The sequence below is a fragment of the Rhea pennata genome, chromosome 2, assembly GCF_028389875.1.
Source record: "Rhea pennata isolate bPtePen1 chromosome 2, bPtePen1.pri, whole genome shotgun sequence".
NCBI lineage: Eukaryota > Metazoa > Chordata > Aves > Rheiformes > Rheidae > Rhea > Rhea pennata.
Window position 1 is genome coordinate 45,266,273 of NC_084664.1, and position 19,428 is coordinate 45,285,700.

The window sequence follows — 19,428 nt, forward strand, 5'->3', positions numbered from 1 at the left end:
GTCTGGAATTACTTCTGAATGAAACATTACCATGCACACACAAATGCACAGACACACTTTTGGAGAAGCAGCTTGTTAAATCTCTGTAACAGAATCATAGTTTGAAACAGCAGTAATTGCAAAGAGGTTAAAAAAAAAGGATTGATTTTTAAAATAACAAGCTCTAATGGACATCCAGAGGAAAAGTCATGATAGAATAAAACACATAGAATAAAGAAACTGAAAGAAAAGAAGGAAAGAAAAATTAGGGAACTGGAGAAGTGAGGAAAAGGAACCCAATGAAAAGAGTCAAAAAAGGCAGCAAAATGAAGAAAAAGAGATGTCAATTCAGGACAGCATGACCATGGAAGGCATGAAAGGAAGTCACACAAGAGCAATGTCCTGCAGACAGCTGTACTTTTAATTTGTGATGGAGATTACTGAAGCTGATTTTTCAATCTTGTCCTATTTTTGAATCACAACAAAAAAATCAAAAAGAGAGTTTAAAAATAGGCCTGTATTTGTAGTAAGCAAAATGTGCATCAAATAGCATATATTACCAAAGCTCTTTAGAAAATTCAGTGTGACTTCAACAAGATCTGTTCATTTCCTCATCAGCATCACTGCCCTTTCCTGTTCCACATCCCACCCCCTTGCCTTGCTGCCGTTTACCCCACCATGGATTTTGTTCAAAGCCTTCAAACTCTCAATTTCTAAGCAGTTTCCAGAGTAGAGGGGCAGCAATCCCTCAGGACAGAAGGGCTCCAACTCCTGCATGATTCAGAGATTAAACTGTTGTAGCACTGAACAAGATGTGTACTTATCTATGCTTGAAAGCATTTGAAGATGCAACAAATACTCACTCAGACTCTCATCCCTCATCAGTATCAGTTGCACCTCGGGTTGTACTAGACAGGATAATTACCAATGGGGGCAAAGCCAGGCAGGAAAATCTTATGCATCTCTGTATGGAAGACTGAATTTAAACAGGTATCTTTCATCTGTTCCCCAGTTGCACTCAGTACCTAGACATAGAAACACAGAGCCTAGGGAACTGACACTCCAGAAATGCCACACTGACAGAAAATGGATAGTGTTATTTCTCTAATCAGTGGAGTCAATCAAGTTTCCTTCGTTAAGTACAAAGCGCCTAATTCTCATTACATTATGGACAATTTATAACAGTATGGTATTGTAGAAGAGTAATAAAATGGGTGTAAATTGCAGTAAAGCCTGCTCTAATGCCCCCTATATTGTTATAGTGATGCAGAGAGCCTTGAATATTACTGACTGAGTATTACTGACCTCTCCCAGGTCCCTGCAGAAGTCATTGATGTCCCAGGTCTTGTCTCCATCCACCAGACCGAGTCACTATCCTTTGGGCCTATTGGAAGTTTCAGAAGAGCACTGTCTAATTTGCAAAGCCCTGTAACAATCAGCTCTGGCCAAGGCTTGAAACTGTTGAAGGTAGCTCAGCTAATCTGGCCTGAGCTGGAAGTGGAAATGCCTGCCCAATATTCCCAGCTGGCAGGACTGTGTGGAGAGCATTTTGTCACTCCCAGCTGGGAGATGTGTTTGCACAGCCTGAGAATTGAGCCTAGACGTGCGATGAGTTTGGTCACAAGAAAAAAAAGTAGCAAAGGTGGATGACATTAGCTGAGTTATTTGCAAGCTACAATTAGCCCATTCATTCCAGGGTCAGCTTCCAGCTCTGCTGCAACAATATCCAGCTCCCAAGGCAAGCTGAATTCCCTAGTACTGCATGGTTCTGACCTGTAAAGCACAGTAGCCACCTCCTGTGACCACAGATCATAAAGTTGCCTTGCAGATAAAAATTATGGGCACATGCATTTCCTTCCTGAGGGGAACAGCTGTGCTGTTGCAAATAAATTTGTTTAAAGATCCTCGTCAAATGAGTCAGTTTAACATCATCAGTGTACTGCATTCCTGAATAGCACAGACGTGATCTTCTGCACTGTAGAGTGGGAGCGTGCTTTCCCCAGTTCTGGGCTTTGCGGTTGAAGTATTGGGATGCTTTCAGATTAGATTTAGGGATATACTCTATCATTGATTCACAACTCCTTTTTGTTCCAGTGGGAAAATTAAACAAAAAGGCCTCTGTCTTGTATTACTTGGGTTCTTTGATAGCTTCAGAGATTTTCTGAGGCTTGGCATCCAGTGTTCGAATTCTTTCTAATGAAGAGCCTAAAATAACAAGCTTTGATGATGATAAAAAGTACAAATTGCAGATTACATGGTAGTGGAGAAAAGTTCCACTGAGTAACCATATTTTTGAGCAACTTAAATTATCTCCCAAACATTTCTGCAATTATATGATTCAATGTCTTTTTAAAATGCTATTGCAGCTAGAATTAGTTTTGCTAGTTCCTTTTACATGTGAAAGAGAAAACAAGGAAGATAGAACATGCTCATGGAAACGTTCAAGTTTCTCCTCCAGCTCAGATACCATTGTGAGAAGTATGAGAAACTGAAGAGAACAACATAACATTCTCCCCAAATCCTCTGCATTTGCAATATGAGAAAGGATCCTTCATCTAAAAAGGTTATGTGGTGAGATTAATGGTACTTCCTGCTTCTGGCAGCATTGAGAGGAAGATCTCTCTCCCGATGCTTCAGTACTGCTTTCACTGTTGGGGATATTTGTGCATACACAGTAAACACAGATCAAACCAGTTCAGTGAACCTTAAAAATGGTTGATTTGTATAAAAGTCAGAGAGCATGTGAACAGTGGTGCTCTGAGAGTCTGGTGCTAATTTGAATAATATTTCAAAACTTCATTTTGCTAAGTGTCATTCAGGAGATTTGTACAGAAAGCATTGTTAAGATAAAACTTGAAGATAACATTATTCTTGTTTCCTCTGATGTATGCAGTTGATAACAGCTGATTGCATCCTTCTGATGGATGATTACACACAACAGATGTTTTAATTTGATTGTATCTGTGTGATAAGCTGTGTTAACTCCAAACACTTTTTATCAGTCTTTCAAAACATTTTGCGATGAATGTAACCTTTTGTAAATGTCCTTGCTTGAGGCAGCATGTGTTTTATAATAGTGCAAATTATTAGTAACAAGTCCAAACCAGTGATTATGAGACAGAAGGAAACTGCATTTAATAATAGCTATAACTCTGTGCTCTCTGATAACCTAAATGAAGAGAGAAATAAGACGCAAGCAGTCATACAAGATGCAGTAGTTTAACTACTGCTACTAGTAGTTTAGTCTGTACAAGACTATATGTTCTTCAACAATAAAAGTGTGTGTTATGTACAGTGAAAATACAGTTGTAATAGCAATGCAGGTTTTGTGGAGGCTTGGGAGTGTTCTTCCTATGAGAATAATACTGTATTTTGCATGGAATTTTGACGGAAGTATGATATTGCAAGCTGAGAAATGGTTGGAATAAGAAAGAAACCATTTGCTTTTTGTAGCTTTTATGGATTGTTATAAAAAATGGTACCTACAACTGCAGCAAGAAGCACTTGTGTTGTCTTTCGCTAGAAGGCCCTGAGGTTCAAGAGGTATTAGCTTGTTTGTGTTCTGGGTATCTCTTTAGATCATTTTTGAGGCTCAGAAAGACAACACACAATGTACAGTATTTCAGTATTTAGCTTTTTTGAGCAGCAAACTGAAATTAACTGGCTCTTTCTTACCTAGTTGGGCCAGAGTTAATTATTTACAGTTTCAGCCTGTGGCTCTTCAAAGCTGGCTCTTTCTTACCTCAGTCAGGCTGAGGTTAAATATTCACAGTTTCAATCTAGAAGTAATAAACTGCAGCCTGCAAATAGGGAACTGGGAACTATGAATAAGGAAATGGAAAGAAATGACCAGCTTAGCCTTGTTTTATATACTCTTGGTTGTCCAGGAAATCCTGATTAAACTGCATTTGATCCCTAACAAGGAAGCTTGTAGTACTCAAAAAGGCAGGACATGAGCTTTATTAAGAAGCCTGTTTAGGACAAATCTGTGAACTGAATTGAAGTTTACTTCCACTTCCATGTGGACTTTTTGTGATAAAGTTATTTCTCCAATGAGGATATCCAGGTAAGATGTATACCCCCACCCCTAAAACTTCCTAATAGCAAGTATTGCTCTCATGTACTATCTGAACGCCCAAGTGCAACTGTACACAATCCTTATGGCATGACATGTTATGAAAATAAAAGCAATTTTGTATGGCAGAAATAGACTTCTGAAGTCAACACAGAGTAGACTCCTTGCTTACTGGCTATCGAACGAGCAGCATCGCTCAATGTGACAGAGACGAGCCATGCTGCCGGGCTGCAGTCAGGGATGTGAGACGACTGGGGTCCTGAGCACTCAGGATTGAGACCTCCCCAAACCCCTCTCTGTCCTCCACTGGTCAGAGGGTCACAACGTGCAAGAAGAGCCACGGCACTCGCAGCAGCGGCAGCGATCAGGTGCTAAAGCAGTGGAATGTGAGGTGGAGCCCAGCTCACTGAATCATACCTGAATTTTGACAGGTTTGAATACTAACATTAAGTCTGAATCTAATGGCTTTTTAGCTTCCTTACATATTGGAAGTTAGTCATCTAAAACTAACAGGAGAGCTCAAGCAATACATACAGCCAACTTTCTCGGCAAACTGCAGCTCTTAACAGCTGCATTGCTATGACAAATACTAATGGGGTTTGAGAAATGCTTTCATATAAATAAATTACTAAAGACATAGGCAGTTTCTAGCACAGGGTCGATGCACAGGAACAGATAAGAATACTTCAGGTCTTCACTCAAAAGTGAATCCAACATTTCTTACCTCACCTGGAAGGTAGCAACTGTGTCTGAATGAATCTTGGGTGTATGGGGGGGGGAGCGGGGAGGAAAATACTCTTGGAGAGTTTTATGGGAATCTGTACAATAAACTGGGACTCTACTGTGAAAACATGCATTTAGGGAGTTTTTAAAACTAAATTTACATAAAATCACAAAGAGATTTTTTTTATGCCTGTTATAGGCCAATTAAATGCGTTATGTAAACACTTCCAAATTCATACAGAGTTGATCTGAGACATTCAGAGCATGATTATGTATATTCCCCCTGAGGGCTTAGTCCTGTTTCTCAAATACCCAAATCTGTACCTCTGACTCATGCTGTAATCAAGACAAAAGCGAATCACCAAAATTTGAACAGGCACTCTCAAATTATCCCCATGTGCAGCAGTTCACTTTTCAATCAATGCCCAACCATTTAACTCAGAGAGGAAGATTCTCAACTGAAAATGAGTCTCAAGACAATTCCCAGCTATGAAGTGGCTCGATTTATACAGGCAGAAGGCACAGGCCTTATTCAGTGTAAACCTGCTGAGGATCTAGTGATTCTGTCACCTGTTTGGGCTGTGCAAAACTGACATCTGTAGTGTGGTCCTACTCCCTGAAAGCTCTGTGCAATTTCCCCTTTCTGAAGAAATCGCTGGCAAAAGCTGAACCTGCTTTAGAGAGGAAAGGAGATGAACTTCATCTGTGTCACACGTGCAGGGCTCGGGAGCAAATGGTGTGCATCCAGCCCATTTGAGAGCCAAATGCAAAAAAGAGGCAGGTGGTGAGTTGTCGCAGTCTGCTTCAGCATCTGCAAGCTGAGTGCCCAGCTAGTCCGTGTGAATATTTCCTGTTATTACCCTGACTTCAACCTCCCCTGCCCCTTGCTTTTAGTTCATCAGGGGGTTACAGCTCATCTTGCAGATGCCAGTCCCGCGGAGCACAGAACGGACCACGGCAGCACGGCCAAGGCCAGGGCTAGGGATGCGAGGGGGAGCTCTGGGAAGCCCCCGTGCCCCCAGGACACGGCTGGGCCCTCGTCCGCTCGTGGGGACAAGGGAGCAGCGGGGCGGGCGGTTGCTTTCCCGGCGCCCTGCAGCCTGGCCGCTGGCCGGGCCGCCGCTCGGGGCCGGCTGGGCGCGCCGCGCTGCCGCCCGGGGACGCGGCCGCCCGGCGGCACGTCGGGGCTGGCCCGGCGCGCTCGGGTGGGAGAGCCAGACCTGCGAGGGGCTGGCCTCTGGCAGATGATTGACACCAAACTGGGTGAGGTTTCATGTTAAAAAAAAAAGAGAGAGAGAAAGAAAGAAAAAGAGCGAGCGCGGAGGAGGGGGTGAGCGTGGAAGGGGGGAGAAGGAACTACTGTAAGAGTACGAAAGTCCTGCCCAGCTGTTTGCGAAGTTTAAGATTTCCTGTTTCCCCTGCAGCGCCGAAGTGAAGTTTTTAGTGAGTCACCCGCGGTCCCGAGCAGCAAAGCAGCGCAGCCCGCGCCGCCGTGCCAGCCCCGCCAGCGGCCTCCGCGCTGCCCGGCCGGCCCGGGCGCCCGCCGCGCCGCTCCGCGCCGCTCCGCGCCCCGCCGCGGCCTCGCTCTCTATGCGGCTCCGGCTCCGCGATGCCTGCCGGTCTGCCGAGGAGCCTGCGGCGGCTGCTGCTGCGCCTCTCCGTGTGGCTCCTAATGGGCAGCTCGGTCCCCGCTCTGCTTCGGGGTAAGTGCGCGCCGCTGCCCCGGCCCCGGCGCAGCCTGCGCGGCGTTTTCACTTGACAGTTGTTCGGCCGGAGGCAGGAGCGGTGCAGCGGAGGGGGAGGATTTGGTTGCTACGAAAGTTTTGAAGCTAGTAACAAAATGGGGGTTGGGGGGCAGAGACAGCGTGTTTATTTATTGCCCTGCTTGAAAGTTCCCGGGGAGGGAAGGGGTTGGGGAAGAGGGGGGCTCACAGCAGGCACTGAGGTCCGTCGGCAGAGGGAAGTGGGGGAAAAAAGAGAGAATCGGGCAGGAAATGCAACAGGGTCTTGTGCGGCCGGCGAAGCTGGAGAGGGCTGCCGGGGAGCTGCCCGGCCCCCGCGGCCGCGGCTGGGGGCGGCCGTCCCGCACCTCCCAGCGCGCCCGCGGCCACCGCTTCCGCGGTGCTCTTGGCCGCGGAGAGGCTGCTGTGCTCGGCCAGCGCTGGCCCTGGCCGCCCGCCGGCCTGTGCGCGCCGTCCCGCGGGGCTCCTCAGCGCCCGTGCGCCGCCGCGGAGCTCGCTGCCGGGGGCATCGGCAGCTGCTTGCCGGAAAGTGATTTTACGTGCGAGTTGCTGAGGCATTGCCTACAGCAGAATTAAGGCATGGTTGTGAGCAGCTGCGCGGAGGACAGCAGTCCTTCTTGTAGCACTCAGCATCTTAAAGTGTTCATGTTGTTCCGTTCACTTTTAATGAGGCTTTACATCCCTTATTCTGCCTGTTTTTATCAAGACATCCCCAGACAGGTTTTTGAGGCTGTGGCTTGTAGTATTCTTCATAGAGTAATTTGGAGTACACTGAGAGGTTAAGGTACACTGTGGAAACAAGGTCCCTGCTTGGAGGAGCTTTTGGTCCTTGTCTTGCCAATGTTAACCCATGTATGTGAACTCACATCTGTATCTGCAAGGTTAGGCCCTAAATCATGTTGCAACTCCATTGGTGAAGTTAAAAAGAGAACATCATATCACAGCAGAACTACATCTGAAACAGTTTGGAAGTATCAAGCAGGTTTCTGAGGCGCCTTGTGATACTGAATGACTGGTTTTAATCTTTAAGTAAGAGGTGCAGGCACCTGAGCTTTTTCAAGCTGTGCCTGGTGCTCCAATTCTCCCCTGTGGTCCATTCATTATCCAGTAATGGTCTCAAAACAGTTGCTGAAAAATATCAACATAAACTAGGTAGCTCTCACATAGCCACTGCAAATAGCCGTATACATGACTAACTTCATGCTTCATTACTAATCCTGTCAAAGTCAACAGGCCTTACATACCTGTAAAGTTACTCATGTAAGCTTTGGGCACATGAAAAAACAGTTTAAAAATAAGGCCCTGTAGTCTCCTAGGGCACAATATCTTATTATTTTAAATTTGAGGCATGCAGCTTCTTGTTGACTTCGGTATATATTTGTTATTTATGATTACTATAAATCATACACAACTGATGATGGCTTTTATTTTGATGCCTAAAAAAATTGCAGTAGATTCTGATATACAAAGCTTTAAGTGAAGTGAAGTGAACTGTTATTAAGCTGCTGTTCTGTTCTTATTGCTTACGCTTTTTTTCACTCAACCAGTACAGACAGTTTCAAACTACAGATAAATTTTTTTAATGGACATATCTTAAGATTTTTTTGATATATTATTTCCTGTCATAGATCCAGTGAGGAAAAAATAGAAACTTGTTTCAAATTCAGTATATTTCCAGTTGATCTTCATCTGCGCTCTACAGTAACCAAAATTAGGTTGACCTGTTGATAGATAACCTATGGTATAGCTCCAAAACTTGTTGAAAATTCCATTTTCGTAATAAATGTGTCACAAGTTAGGATTGGTCATAAAACAACAATTCTGTGCGGGGCAGAAAACATGAGGTTTGGATATTGTTTGTTAGTTGTCATCAGGATGAAAACTAGAGCTTCCAGATGTTTTTGGGGGGAAACAGAGTAAAGCCCAAGAAGAGCTGCTCGCTTTGGAATAACCAGAAACTCTGCAGTTGGGAGAGGATGAGGCAGAGCAGGCAGCAGTCTCAGGAGAGCTCACTTTACAGGTATGTGTAGTTACCTGCTGTTCTTGGGGAGGGTATTAATAGAACCTCAGTTAATATCTCATCTTAATGTTCTTCCTAGCAAAATACTGGACAAGAACAGCACATTTACATAAAAAATTCTGGAGAAAACTGTGAATTCATGAGCAGGTTCAATAGCAAGTCCTTACTTTGAAAAAAAAAAAAAAAAGGCTCTAGTATCCTGTGCTAGACATAAGTACTTGAAGTTATTTCCATAGACTAAAGGGACAAGATGTGTTTTTGGGATGGTAGTGACTGCTACACTGATAAATGGCAGTGCAAACTAGCAGTCACCTGCATAAGAAATGAACACAGTTTTGTCCAACTGAAATCAGAATCTGTAGTTTGTATTTGGGGTATTAGAAAATAAATTTGTGCTTTGGAAAACTCTCTGTCTTTTCTGAATATCTAGGACTTTATTTCTCCATTCAGCCAAGCCCTAGTTGCGTCATTGTCTCCTCATTTTTTTAAATGCCATATTACAGTCAGTTAGTTTTACAGTAACAAAATAAAATCAAATCAGGCACTTCAGATAGTTGCAAGAGGGAAGTATGAGAAGAAACATTTTCATAACTTGGAGGAAAATGTTTGCAACATGCTCAGATCTAAAATACAGTCCTGCCCCCCTGGTAAAGCTCTGGCAAATTTCCAGTTATTTCATGATGAAAGTAAGAACAGGACTGAGATATTGTTGCATTTTCTTCTATGTATGATATACCCTTGAACTCTGAGTATTTTATACCTCATACTTTGAAACTCACTTTTATTTAATTGCTATTTTTAGCTCTTTAGTAGTAACATGCTTCTATAATATTCGAGTGGTGAATTCTGTGTAGGAATGACTACTATTAAAAAATGATGAGCTGAATCTTAAGCTATTGCCAATTAATATAGTTCCATTAGCATCAATAGAGTTACGCAGAGTTATATACGTTTCCCAAAGCTGTTTAAAAAGCAATTTGAAAAAAAGGGGCAATGGAATCATTCTTTTTTTTTCATACTCATATTCTTATTTTTCACTTACATTTTATAAACACTTACTGTTATGTGACCTACATCAGTTATATGACATACATCAGTGTTGTTTCAAAATCAACTACTCTTCTCTGGGATGAGTTGTTATCACTTCAAAGATGCAATGTACTGTAGTGATGGCTGAGAAGTCTTCACTGTTACAAGGTTAACTCTGAACTTAGGAGCAAAGATGGTGTCAGACTCTTACCAAGAGCAAAGTTCTTCATGGTTTTATTTTTCATAATTAGAACAGAGCTTCTCTTTTTTTTTTTTTTTTTTTTTTTGGGGGGTGGGGGGAAGAGTACAGTGTCGTCGTGGTACCAGTTGTTGATGTTTCCCGTGATCTTATTTCCTCTGCAGGATATTTTTAAATTGATGTTTTTACATTCATGGCATAGGGACTTTTTCTCATTGTGTTTTATGTCTGTGCCATATTCTATTCGCTAGCATTCATTTTGTATCACTGTCATTCCTCTGGCCTCAGAAGATCTGTGTCTCCCTTGTGGTAGCGAGAATGAGCAAAACCAGTTAATTGAACTTAATGTGTTAGTCCTGGGCCTTGTGTAGCCAGGGCATTTGTGCCAACTAGGTATGAAATATTATCACTGATGTAATGACAGATTTTGATGTAAAAGTGGTCCATACAGTCTCCATACTGGCTGGCATAGCTTTAGTGCAATTTTGGTGGCACAGGAAAGCCAGGGCTTTCAGCTGCTCTTGTGACTTCGTGGGCCAGAGGCTTTACGGTCCTCGTGGGGTCTGCCCAGGCCCCTGGGGCCATCCTGGTGAGCAGAGGAACGAAGGGATGTGCGGAGGCGGGGTGAGAGAACAGCAGGGCAGCATGTCCCTGGGCAGGCAGGAGCTCCGGGTAGGCAGATCCCGGGAGCATTGCCTAGTTTGTGTTGCCAGACTGTTGCAAGCTCAGTGAAATGGACTAGTTCTGTGCATGTGTCAGAGAGCACAAGAGATTTCCAGCACAGAGTAGTGGAGAACCAGCCCCGCTGTGAAAAAGAAATGCGGTTGAGTCCCAATTCAAGAGATTTAGTGCTGAGTTTTCAGTAGGCTTAATAGGACTTTAACCATAAATTTATTCCGGGTGCGAGGGGAAAAGGTGTTTCTACAGGGAACCTTGTAGAGGAAGGGAACAGGCTTTTTAAATTTTGTTTTATTTATAAAAATAAAAAGTGGTAGCAGTAGCTCTAGGTCTTTTTAAGAATCTTAATCCTAGATGATTAAAATAGGCCAAAATACACCATAAGGAGTATGCCTTGTTTTCTGCAGATCACTCAGAAGTCCTTCTGATGTTTAACTTTGCTGCCAGGTAAATGTGGCAAGAACTGTATTAAGAAACAGCGGAGAAACTTCTTACTATAGAGCATATATTTCTATTACAGCAAGGAGTGGGCATACGCGCTGGGGCAGGGCATTGCAGCTTTGGCAAATGCCTTTGGACTGTTCTAGTTGTAAAGCAATGGGTTGCTACTGAGTATTTGCACAATTGGGCTCTTGGTGACAAAAGCTAAGTCTTAAACATATTTTTTATAGTAGGGTTTCATTTTGGCTTGAAGATGGAATGGCAGAACTGACATTTGTTGAATGTAACCACTTGTAGCCTACTGCCTGGAAGAGTGCAGATTTAGTTAATGTAGAAATGTTTAGGGTAAGATATGTAGAGGAAACAAACCATTTGGAACACCATCCAGTGATGAAGACTCATCCAAATTAGGAGTCAGAACTAACAAATCTCACCAGGACATGCTTAATTCCATTTCTGTTGGTGCCAACATGTCATCATTCGTTTGTGTCCTGTTGACTTGCAGGGATTTAAGCGGCATTTAAAGTTGAGCATATTTTAAGTGATATCCCTGCAGTCCAGATGGGTTCCTGAGGCAGTGACTTTTGTCTTTGCTTGCGTTGTTACAAAGTTTAGCAGCTCTTTGAAATGTCAAGAAACAACCACATTGGCAGGAGAAATACTAATTGCTCATTTGTCCATGTTTGTGTATATTTTTAATATGCCATTTGCTTGCTCTGGATTTTATTATAATTGTTTCAGATGGATCTACCTGCCGTGTTTTCATATGGGTTTTAAAGCCTTTTTACTTCTGGAAAGATCGTCTAGGGAAGGAGTAGTTTTCCTTTGCTCAAACAACGGGTATTTAGCAAGAGCTTGCTGCTGGCATTCATCCCTGAAGTTAATCTGGTTAAAATTAGAGCTGTTTGAGAATTTTTGACACTGTTTTTTCATGGGAAAATGCTGATTTGTCAAAACTGAAACAATTTGTGGAAATGTACCAGTTTCCACTAAACCTTCATCAGGAAACCTCCCCCCCCCCAATCCAGGGTGGAATTTATAATATATGGGAGACAGAAAGAGAAATATCATTAATCAATAATTAGAATAATCACTGGTTGAGGATGGAAGAAAGATGGGATCAAGTGTCTTGTCTGACTCATAAAGTGCACGTTTGAATCTGGAGCTCCCCCTATCCCCTACCACCAGGATGCTGGCCGACAGTCTCTTTCTCTTGTTTTGCATGCATGCACAACACCCCCACACCCACCACTTCAAATGATGTTGGTTTCATTCTGGTTGCAAATATGAAAATTTATGAAATGTTACAGTGTTCTGTGGGGCAGGAAAAACATTTCCCTGCCAGCGTTATTTAGGTTGATCTGTGACCATGTGTTCATCTTCCCTTTGATGGGTGGGAATGGCAATGTAAAGAATGAATGGAGTCTTCTAGTCTTTGTTTCATGTCATAATAATAAACAAGCCTTGTTCAGGATTTTGTGCCATGCAAAGGAACCACAATTTTTATTACTAACAGCCCTGATAGTCTGATTCCAGGATTGCAGTTCTCCACTCACTCAGAGTAGTATTTCAGCAGTAATCCCACTGAATTTAATAAACTTTAGTAACAGATAGAAGATTCTGCCTCCTCACATTTGAAGTATCCTTCAACTTGCAATCTGGCAGACACATCTTTACAATGATACTTTGGGTTAACTTTGCACCTTTGAAATGGTAATTTGAAACCAGAGGTATTAGAAAGGTGTCTTCTGTTTCCTACATACGTTCTGTTTGCACCCTGGGACTTTGGCCCAGATCCTTGAAAGAACTCAGTTTCCCTGCTCTGTAAGGAGATTTCTTAGTTTTTAAGGGAAGAAAGAAAAGCTTATCAAGCAGCCAAAGCCCTAAGCTCAGCTAGTGATTTAAAAGTCACACCAGATTTTTTCTGGCTTTTCTGTAGTTACCAGTAATACAGCTTCTGAAAGGTAGCTTCTGCTGCTTGTGCATTTGATCAGTTCCTCCAAAGCACTGCATTGGTATACCTGTGAGCTTCATCTAATTCAGCATTTAAACTCAGTCAAAGACTTGGTCTGCGCTGAAGCCATTGTAATAAAATCCATCCTGTGTTCCCAAAGCTGTGGTGGTCTGGCAGGGCATAGAGCCTTCCTTCTGCTAGAAAAGCAACTGAATTTGAACAGAACATACTGAGAGAGCAGCAGGAAGGTTTCACAGAGTTACTCCTCAGAGCAACATTTTCCAAGTAAAGACACAAGTGTGGTTCTGGCATGCCTGGGGCATTTAATGAGTCTCTTTAATAACTAGCATTGTGCAAGTGGAACACATGCAGGATCAGACTGTCAGCTGGCATAAATCAGCCTTACCCTGTGAAGGCAAGGAACCTGCCCTGATTTATACCAGCTGAGAATCTGGCCATGGAATAAAAAATAGGCAACTGTATGTTATGAGGCTGTAATTCCCTGGAGGGAACTTTTGTGATATCAGTCTTAGAGGAGCCAGAGTGATCTGGTTCTTTTTCTTGGAGCAAGAGAGTCGTTTGGCTGCAGTATTTTGAAGTGCTCAGAACTTCAGGCAGGAGAGATTTCGGAGAGTCGAGAGAAGGAGGCTGCTTCCAATGTTGTAGTGTATCATTAAGAATTTTTGCTCAGGTAGAATTATAGAAGGAGAATTTTAGGGGGGTTGATTTGGGCATAGGCAATTACGAAAAAAAAGGAAAAAGAAAAGAAAAGAAAAAGAAAAGAAATATGTGCAAGGGATGATTTTTCATTGAGACCAGGCCTTTTGCTCCAAAGCACTCATGTACATTTCCCAAACTGTAGGAAAGCTGAGGCTCCCTCATCACTAACAAGTTGCTAGTTATGGCATAATTAATAAGGAAGTGGAGAGTGGGAAACAAGGACTAAGGGGCAACCTCCTCAGAACATACATGTGATTTTTAAATTTTTTAAGGTCATAAATAAGCTGGTACTCATTTTATTGACTCCGAAAGAGGAGATGATTCAGTTAGTTTTTTGGGGAATTAACCTGTGATTCTTCTGAGTCTAGGTATTTTAGATGTGAGATACAGATGAGCCACCTCCCTCCAGTTTTAAACCTGCTGTAGATGCTGAAGCACCAAATGGGAGTAAATGCACTGTACACATTACCTGTTGACACAGTTAGGTTGTGCCTGGGGCTTTTGTATAGAAATGTGGTAATTTTGTAGACTTAATCTTACTAACTATTATAAGGGCATTTTTAACGTTGCTGTAAGAGAGAGTGAACTTTGAAATACACCACAGGTGATTAATGATAAATTAAAATTTTCAGTCATTTTCAGAGAGGGAAGCAGGAGTGGCTGTCCAGGATTCTTGTATGTCTTGAGATGCTGATCTGGTCTGATCCTTGGGGTCTAATTAGTAGCTCAGATGCTATTGACAACTCGCTGTAGAAAGTATCTCAGTACAGCAGAGGTTTTAATAACATGGATGTAATACACAGGCAACAGTTTAAGAAAAATCTTAGGGCTCAGTGAAAGCTGAAATTTCTCACCATTTTGTTTGATCGATCCCCTGCTTTTACCATTACCTGGCTGCCCTGGCCAGCCCTGTGGTCCAGCTCCCTGTTTGGGAGCTCTGTGGCGGGAGCAAATCTGAAGTCGTAATAACAGGGCTTAACATATCTGTGCACTTTCAGACTGCTCCCAGTGTCATATGTGTGAATACCTTCTGTCCATTAAATGCATATTTGGGGAAATATGATAGATGTAATTATACTTTTTCCTTTTCCACAATTGCCTTCTCCAATTGTCTAGTTTCTTTAAATACTCCTTCAGTAGACAGAGTTAGTATCTGCTGTGCAATTTTTAGGCCACTGCTAAAGGGAGGACTGTAGCTGCATATCCATTCGTTTCACTTCAGATAACTATAAAGCTACTAATTAGCATGGAGTAGCTTTCTGTTATTCTGAGCAAGACATTACATGATTGTAAGGCAGCTTTTTTTTTCACCTTTTACCCTAAAACGGCAACATTGTAAAAATATACACAATTAAGGATATATCTTTTTAATTGTATTATCAGTAATGACAAGATGAAATGACAGAAAAATCACACATGGGAGTTCAGCATCCAGCCAGCACTGAGTTGCTTCTGGAGTTCATATGATAGTTGGTCTCTTGCTGCTCTCAGGGTGCTTACCCCTTGGCTCCATAACTATCTTAAACTCTGTGTAACATGACTGTGTAGTGACCCCAGGGTGTCCTATTCTCCTTGAAAAACTCTCAAGAAGAGTACAGGAATGAAGAAGTAAATCTTTGTGTGCTTCACTAATGGGACGAATTTAATGAGGTTTTGAACAGCGCAGATTTGCAGACTATATTCAGGAACCATGAAGATTTCGAGAGAAGAGCTGTCAAATGCAGGTGATTGCTTATCCTTTATTTCCTCCGGCTGGTTTTGCCTGCAAGCGTGCAGCAATTACCCTGTCTCATTTATCCCCTGCATACCAGGAGATCCATGATTTTGCAGTGACTGTGCTGTGGCAGTTGGCCAGCTGCCCTGCTGCTTACCTTCTGCCTCCCCACAGCTCCCATTACAGTTTTTCACCCTTGCATTGCCTCATTTTCCTCCAGTGGTTAAAGCTTTTGCCCAGAAAGTGGGAAGTCTATGGGCAAGCCACTCCTCAGCCTCAGGGCATCTAAACCCCATCAGTGATGGGCTTTGATAGGAATGATCTTTGCTGACTGAGATTAGGCAGGGCTGTAGAGGGCGGCACTCTGCAGAGAAAGGGTTGAAGTGTGTGCGGGTGGTCCTTCCAAGCATGTCAGAGGAGAAGAAAGCCTGTTCCCTGATGGATTCATTCATTATTCCAGCCCCTGCAGGGTGACTGATATTCTCTCCAGGGAGTTCACAGTACAACAAAGCCAGACTTTACATACAGATTTTTTTTTTCTTAAACTGGGAACAACCATTTCTCATCCTCATGAAAAGATCAGAGAGAACCATGTAATAGTCATGACTTTGTAAGCCACTTTATTGAAGCTTTCACAGAGTAACTAGCTCAGCATTATGTGATTCTGGGCTATTGAATTTCCCTTCTTTCCCTAAGTCTGTTCTTCCGTTTCCTCACCCAACTTTACCACAAGGGAACGCCTTGAGTCAAAAATCTGGAAAGCTAATCCTTTTATTGCATTTGTTGTATCCTCATCCGGTATGTACAATGCCAGGCCATTGGGCTTACAAAGCTGACACAGACCAAATTTGCATGTAAACATAGCAATACCACATTGTCTGGTAGTAACTAAAGCCATATCTGCAGTCTGCTTGCCTCTGAATTGTCATTCAGAATGTGGAGACATTCACCAGGAAGAGAAGGTTGAACTATTCTGGAAAAGGAAACACAACTAAAGGGTGTTTCCTCATCACTGTTTTTCTTTCTCCTTCAGCTTGTTTCTCACACACTCTTCTCTTTTCACATCTTATGCTTTTGCCTTCAAGTTTCTGCCTGGCATAGTGCTTTGCTGTTTCTACTCTTTCCTGAGGCCACACTTGTGCCATGAGTCGCAGTGCAACCAGAAGCAGCCTAGAGCATGCTATGTGTACATGTCCCCTGCCTATAATGTATCTAAAATATGATACACATGTGATTCAAGTTAACAAAATCCAGGAGCATGAGATCCAGCAGGAGGATCCAGACACATTCCATGTAGATGTTTGCAGCATTTCAGAACTGGTCACTTCACTTGCAAAAGGAAGATTTCAGAGTATCTATATGAGGCATGAAGGCTCTTTCTGCAGATGTTGGAGGGAGTTAGAGGCTTATTCTTTTACATGGGAGGCAAGACTTGATTGGGACTTCTTACGGAATCAAGTTTTTGCATCAGGACCCTTGGTTAAAGCCATCAGCTAGGAAGTGAGAAATCTGGGTTCTGTCTCTCCCTAGCCTTTAGAGACCCAAACCCAGATCTCCATCTTCCCAGGATTTCTTCCACTCTATTTCTTATGTCAGTCTTGAATTTCAGGACATTTGTATTTGAATTTCCACAATACAGATGTAAAACTACAGGTTTAGTTCAGTTGGTTAGAGCATGGTGCTGCTAATGCCAAGGTCACAGGTTCAATCCCTATACGGGCTACACTGAGGGTTGGACTAGATGATCTCCAGAGGTCCCTTCCAACCTTATCATTCTATGATTCTATGAAAATTAGACTAGTTCTACTTAACACATCATAAAATTATACTTATTATATTTAGGTTCAAAGGGAGTTATGACCAGTGTTACTTCTGAACAGAATTTCTGGATGATAGCCCTCTGGGCACCCAGGCATCCTCATCAGCCTCTTGTTGTTTCTTCTCTTGCATTTCCTGACAAGTTAAACAAGAGAATTATCGCCTGTTTTTTTTCCCCGTTCCTCTCTGATTAAGAGGCTGTGTGCTTGGAGGTGCCAGGAAATGGGAAGGGCACAGGATAGCTTTGTCTTCTTTCATCTGACCATATAAGGCCTAACTCTTTGCTCACATGGTTGTCTACATACGTATTACCCATGCTACAGGCAACTTTCTCTTCTCCTAACTTGGCTTTTTTGTTTTGGTGATATGTCGTGTGATTGTCAGATGCATACCTACTGCAGGTTTGAAATCAGAAACATATTGGTCTTCTGGTTGATGAAGATGTGGAATGAGTGTTAGCAGAAAACCACTAATTATTTGTTATGTCTTACCCTTCAAAGTTAATGACAAGGCACCTTTGCCACTATCATAACCACACATCTAGAAATGAAAGACACTGACACTTGCCTTTCCAAGCTGTAGTTTAGCATGAGTAGTTACAGTACCAGAATAATCATCACTCTTCTCTTTAAAGAGTGTTTTTTGTTTTAAATTTCCATTTTGTTCTTTTGAAATGGAGATGTAGGTAGCTTTGTCCAGAGCAGAAATTTGCACCATGTTGCCCTAAGGCCAGTGATGGGTTGTGTAGGAGACAGTACTGTTTGTTTAGGGAATCTTTCTGCATTTTTTCAGCCATGCATTTAATGTTTTGGTTGCCTGCCTTTGAAAATGACAGGCTCTTGGGGTTTGGCCACTTGAAGAACAAAAGAAGCAGGAATGGTGCCTGCAGCTGCTAGTCCGGTGCTGGACACAGATTTGGTCAGATATGTGGGCAGTTTGCCATACCTTAGTGAGTTGTCACATATCGAATAAACCTCAGTAACTAAAGGCATTTGCCTCAAGGCAAATGTAAGGTAATGCAACCCAACTAAGTCTGTTATGCTAAAATGCTAAGCTGTGGGTAGGAGAGCACGTAGTTGATGGAGAGTAAGTTGTTAAGCCATGCTAACTTGATCATTTTAGACTGTGCAAGGGGATAAGGCTGTGAACAAATATCCATTCCAATAATGAGAGCTGAAGGTAGACAAAATCACTCTGGAAATAAGATGTGCATTTTTAGCAAAGAGAATCATTTAATTATTAGATCTGTGTCAAGGATGTTATGGACTTCCCAATGTGAATTTCTAAATTGAGACTGGGTTCTGCTTTTTAAGGCTGTACCCAGAGAAGTTAGGGCTTGATATAGAAATTGCTGAGCGGAATGATTTCACTTGTGTTGTACAGAAGACCAGGCTGGAAATATCATCCAGTTCTTTTTGACACGAGTTCCCTAAGTGTATAAATCTGTGAAGGAGCAGGTTACCTCCACTGGACTGGTTTCCCTCATATTCCTCTCAGAATTAAGACTAGCATCTCCAGAAACAATAAACAGTTAAACCACTCTGCTAACTAACCCACTGCAAGGACATTTCAAATATGCATGAATTGTAAAATTTTGCATCCAAGGAATTTAAAAAATGTCTCCATTCCTATAGAGAATAGAAAATGATATAAATAAACTCTGTTACAAACTAAGATATTATTGCATTTGGAAAGCTTAGAATTGTTCTGTTTTGTAAGAACATTTTTTAAAACATATTTCTTTCTACATGAATGTAGTATTTGTGAATGATGCCAAACTGACAGCTTCAGAGAATGAGCTGCCCGTTCCCCTGAACAGTTGCTCCAGAAACCATAACAAAGCATTCAGCTGACTCCTAATGTTTAAAGGGATCCCAAGTGGTTGCTACTATGTCTATGTTATGCACAACCTCCTCATTGACTGTTGTTGAAATAGCATTTTCCTGACATAACTATTAATCCATTGGCTTTTGATTAAAATAATCATAGCGTTTCATGGAAGCCTTCAGATATCCTGCAGACTATTACCAATTTCTGTGGTTGAGCAAGTGCCCTCTACATGATGGATGATTATGTGCCATGACCAATGTTCAGAAACATCCAGTGTCTCTAAAATGTTAAATATCAGCTGGTATAATTTGATGTAGCAGTACTTGGAAATCTCAGAATAACATCTGCTGAAGATCTTATTAAACTAATATATGTGATGGTAAACATCGTGTGTCTTGTGGTTGCAGGATGAAGAATATTAGGCTGTTGCCAGAAGCAAACTGGACCATTTAAAAGTTTATGAAGTGTCATGATACTTTGCTCTTCATAGTTCTGTGTGGTTAGAA

The 19,428-nt window shown here is 42.2% G+C and overlaps 1 protein-coding gene across 1 annotated transcript in view; it reads left to right on the top strand.

Moving 5' to 3' along the window:
- Positions 1–6,343: 6,343 nt before the first annotated feature.
- TGFBR2 (transforming growth factor beta receptor 2) overlaps positions 6,344–19,428 on the top strand; it is a 62,812-nt gene continuing 49,727 nt past the window's right edge. The window contains exon 1 of the mRNA XM_062569360.1: positions 6,344–6,480. Coding sequence (XP_062425344.1) covers positions 6,387–6,480 — 94 coding nt within the window. The 5' untranslated portion in view covers positions 6,344–6,386. The remainder of the gene's footprint in view (positions 6,481–19,428) is intronic.